Below are 3,196 nucleotides of genomic sequence, written 5' to 3'. Positions count from 1 at the left end.
TACAACGAGTAGACGTGTCGAACTGCAGAGCTTGAGAATGTACGTGGTAGGCGTGCATCTATAATTTAATCATGTGGTATGGATGAGAATTAATATCCAAATCACATTTATTAATTGATTGATGATTGAACCATGCATCTAATATCTATCCTCTAAGTCAAGTTGAGTCAAACATTAATTAGGTCTCCTCCTATTTATATGTATTATTATTGTTTTCTCTAACGTATTTTAGTCTTTGTCTACTCTTGAGACAGGGTAGGTAAAATGTGTGACTACGGTGAGTAGACGTGTAGAACTGTACGTAGAGCTTGAGAATGTACGTGGCAGGCGTGCATCTATAATCCTCTAATTGAAATGGGTAATAGGCTGATTTTTTCTTATTATTCAATCATCAATCAATTAATAAATGTGATATATATATATATATATATATATATATATATACTCTAAGGTGATCAAAAAGGCAAGCTAGCCCAAATACTCCATCCATTTCAACTCCAGGTTCACTCTCATTGGCTTTCTCAATAATATGACAAGTAGTAAAAACTCATTAAATTGCTTCAAAATAGTAGTATCAAGTAACCTGATGATTTTCCTCTCAATATATCACGCAGGGATGTTTATAGTGGCCTTTTTGTTTGTGTTGCTGGCCATGGCGGCTTGGGCATGTCAAGCCATCCGCCCTCCGCCTCCCAAAATCTGTGGCAGCGCTGGCGGCCCGCCTGTGACAGCACCTAGAATAAAGCTCAAGGATGGAAGGCATTTGGCCTACAAGGAGCATGGAGTGTCAAAAGAAGTGGCAACATATAAGATTATCTATATTCATGGCTTCAGAACTTGTAGACACGATGTAGTGATTGCAACAAACCTCCCTACAGTACGTACGCAATTCTTTAACATCTAAATTCTTAATTAATTAATCTTTCAGTTGAATCAATTTAATTATATTATATTATTTCTCAGGAATTTTTCCAAGAGCTAGGACTCTACATTGTGTCCTTTGACAGACCAGGCTACGGAGAAAGCGACCCAAATCCAAAACAAACAGTGAAAAGTTTGGCTTCAGATGTACAAGAGCTTGCTGATCAATTGGACCTCGGAACCAAATTTTACGTAATTGGTAATTCTATTGGTGGCCAGCTGGCTTGGGGCTGCCTCAAGTATATCCCTCATAGGTAAACTCCTAAACTTCAGAATCTATGGGATTTTCCTTTGCAATATATAATAGTTCAATGGACAGAAATTTTTTTTAAATCAGTAAGAGAAAATATCTTTCAACCTGTTTAAAATAGTGACAAATGTTTATAAATATGTAAAATGCACATTAAATTCTTAAGGTCATAAGTAGTAGTTTATTAAGTTAGACTAACGTTTTAAAAGTTTATAAACACTTAACACTATTTTAAATGGGTTGGAAGATATTTCTTTCAGATTGATTTGGAGAAAATTTTTGTCATACTTGAATTCAAGTAAATATGTTTTTGGCTAGAAGTGACGTCCTAGATATGTATATTATTAATTTACTCTTATTACTCCCATAATATTTCTCTCCCCAACAGGTTTATATTGGAAGTAGGCATGATTTAGCAGTGTTTCATTTTTCTTCATGTTTAAAAATAAAATAAAATTGAAAAAAAAAAAAAAATTTCTTTCCTCATAGAACAAGAACCTTTATTTCTTATTTATGTTCTCCAATTAATTGTCTCATATATATATAGGCTTGCTGGAGCAGCACTAGTCTCTCCTATTGTCAACTACTGGTGGCAAGGCTTTCCAACCAACTTGTTAAGAGAGGCATACAAGAGAGAACCGGCTCAGGACCAGTGGGCAATTCGAGTTGCTCACTATATGCCATGGCTAACCTATTGGTGGAACACGCAGAAGTGGTTTCCTGCATCAAGCGCTGTCGCTGGTAACATTAATTCATTATCTCCTCAGGATTTACAAATAATGTCCAAGGTGGTTGGGACAAAAATATCCAAGGTAAATACATATATATATATATATATATATATATAATAAAAATAATGTTAGAAGTCATCTTTTTATCTTTTTAAAGTTGAAGTTGATGTGACTTTTAAATTTTAGATGAGAAAGTTACCCTCATATTAAATTCTGAAATATGACTTATCTTAGATGTTTAGATGAGATAAATAACTAAAATTTTTAAATTTAAAAAGAATTTTAGAAGATATCAATCATATATATTGATTTGCAGTAGTGGTTGTGTGCATGCAGGGTCAGGCAACCCAACAAGGAGTATTTGAGTCGATGCACCGGACATTGATGATTGGACTTGGGAACTGGGAATTCAGTCCAATGGATATTGATAACCCTTTTCGTAATAAGGAAGAAGGCTTCGTCCACGTGTGGCAGGGCGACGAAGATAGGATAACGCCAGTTACGCTACAACGCTATATCACCGACAAACTTCCGTGGATTAAATACCATGAGTTGCCGGGCGCTGGTCATTTCTTTCCATATGCTCCTGGAATGGGTGAACTCATCATAAGGTCACTTTTGTCTAGGGGCAATTAATGGCAACGCACTTTTGATGCTTTTTTTCTTCAGTTTTCTTACTTGGCCTCTTTTTTATTTTTTGGCCTTTTTGATTGTTTATTGCTTTCAAAGTCTTTTGTTTTTTGTTTTTCCTATTTGGTTAAGATATGTTTTTGTAGTGTCGAGTTGCTTCTCGTATTTTTTAGAAATACTTTATTTCAGTTTTTTAAATTAGTAAAGTTAGAAATTACTTTTTTTTTTTTTTTTTAATGAATGAATTTTTTTTTAATAACAATACAGAGAAGACAATGTCTCTTCAGTATAAATCACAAACTCCAAATATCAATCAAGTCCAACCAATGCGTGAACTTGAGAGCTGGAACTAGCTTGGTTAAGAGATTCTTTGGATTTTCCACTGGGGCAATTTTCTTCACGATGATATGACCTTGTGTCACAGCTCCCCAAAGAAAATAATATTTGACATTAATGTGTTTGATCCTCTCATGATATATTTGACTTTTGGTCAAATATATTGGCTTTAGATATCACAAAATACAACAATCACATCCTATTGCAAACCTAAATCACTACCAAACCTCTCAGCCAAATTACTTATTTCATTGCTTCTACAGCTATGATATACTCTACATCTAAGGTGGACAAAGCAATAGTTAACTATAATGTCACTTTCTAGCTA

At 34.4% G+C, this 3,196-nt stretch overlaps 1 protein-coding gene across 1 annotated transcript; it reads left to right on the top strand.

Annotated features, from left to right (window-relative positions):
• Window positions 1-482: 482 nt before the first annotated feature.
• Window positions 483-2,685, top strand: LOC132167078 (uncharacterized). Its single transcript, XM_059577974.1, has 4 exons — window positions 483-877; window positions 964-1,175; window positions 1,719-1,983; window positions 2,239-2,685. The coding sequence occupies exons 1-4, from the start codon at window positions 530-532 to the stop codon at window positions 2,536-2,538; spliced, it is 1,125 nt and encodes a 374-aa protein (XP_059433957.1). The 5' UTR covers window positions 483-529; the 3' UTR covers window positions 2,539-2,685.
• The last annotated feature ends 511 nt before the right edge of the window (window positions 2,686-3,196 follow it).

This window comes from Corylus avellana, chromosome ca1, assembly GCF_901000735.1.
Source record: "Corylus avellana chromosome ca1, CavTom2PMs-1.0".
NCBI classification, from domain to species: Eukaryota; Viridiplantae; Streptophyta; class Magnoliopsida; order Fagales; family Betulaceae; genus Corylus; species Corylus avellana.
Note: the sequence above shows the minus strand (reverse complement) of the source record. Positions and strands in the feature narration are given on the sequence as shown.

Excerpts from the sequence above, each read along its gene's own strand:
- LOC132167078 (XM_059577974.1), top strand. The coding sequence starts at position 530 with ATGACAAGTAGTAAAAACTCATTAAATTGCTTCAAAATAGTAGTATCA. Across the intron at positions 878-963 it reads TTGCAACAAACCTCCCTACA|GAATTTTTCCAAGAGCTAGG; the intron begins GTACGTACGCAA and ends ATTATTTCTCAG. Across the intron at positions 1,984-2,238 it reads TTGGGACAAAAATATCCAAG|GGTCAGGCAACCCAACAAGG; the intron begins GTAAATACATAT and ends GTGTGCATGCAG.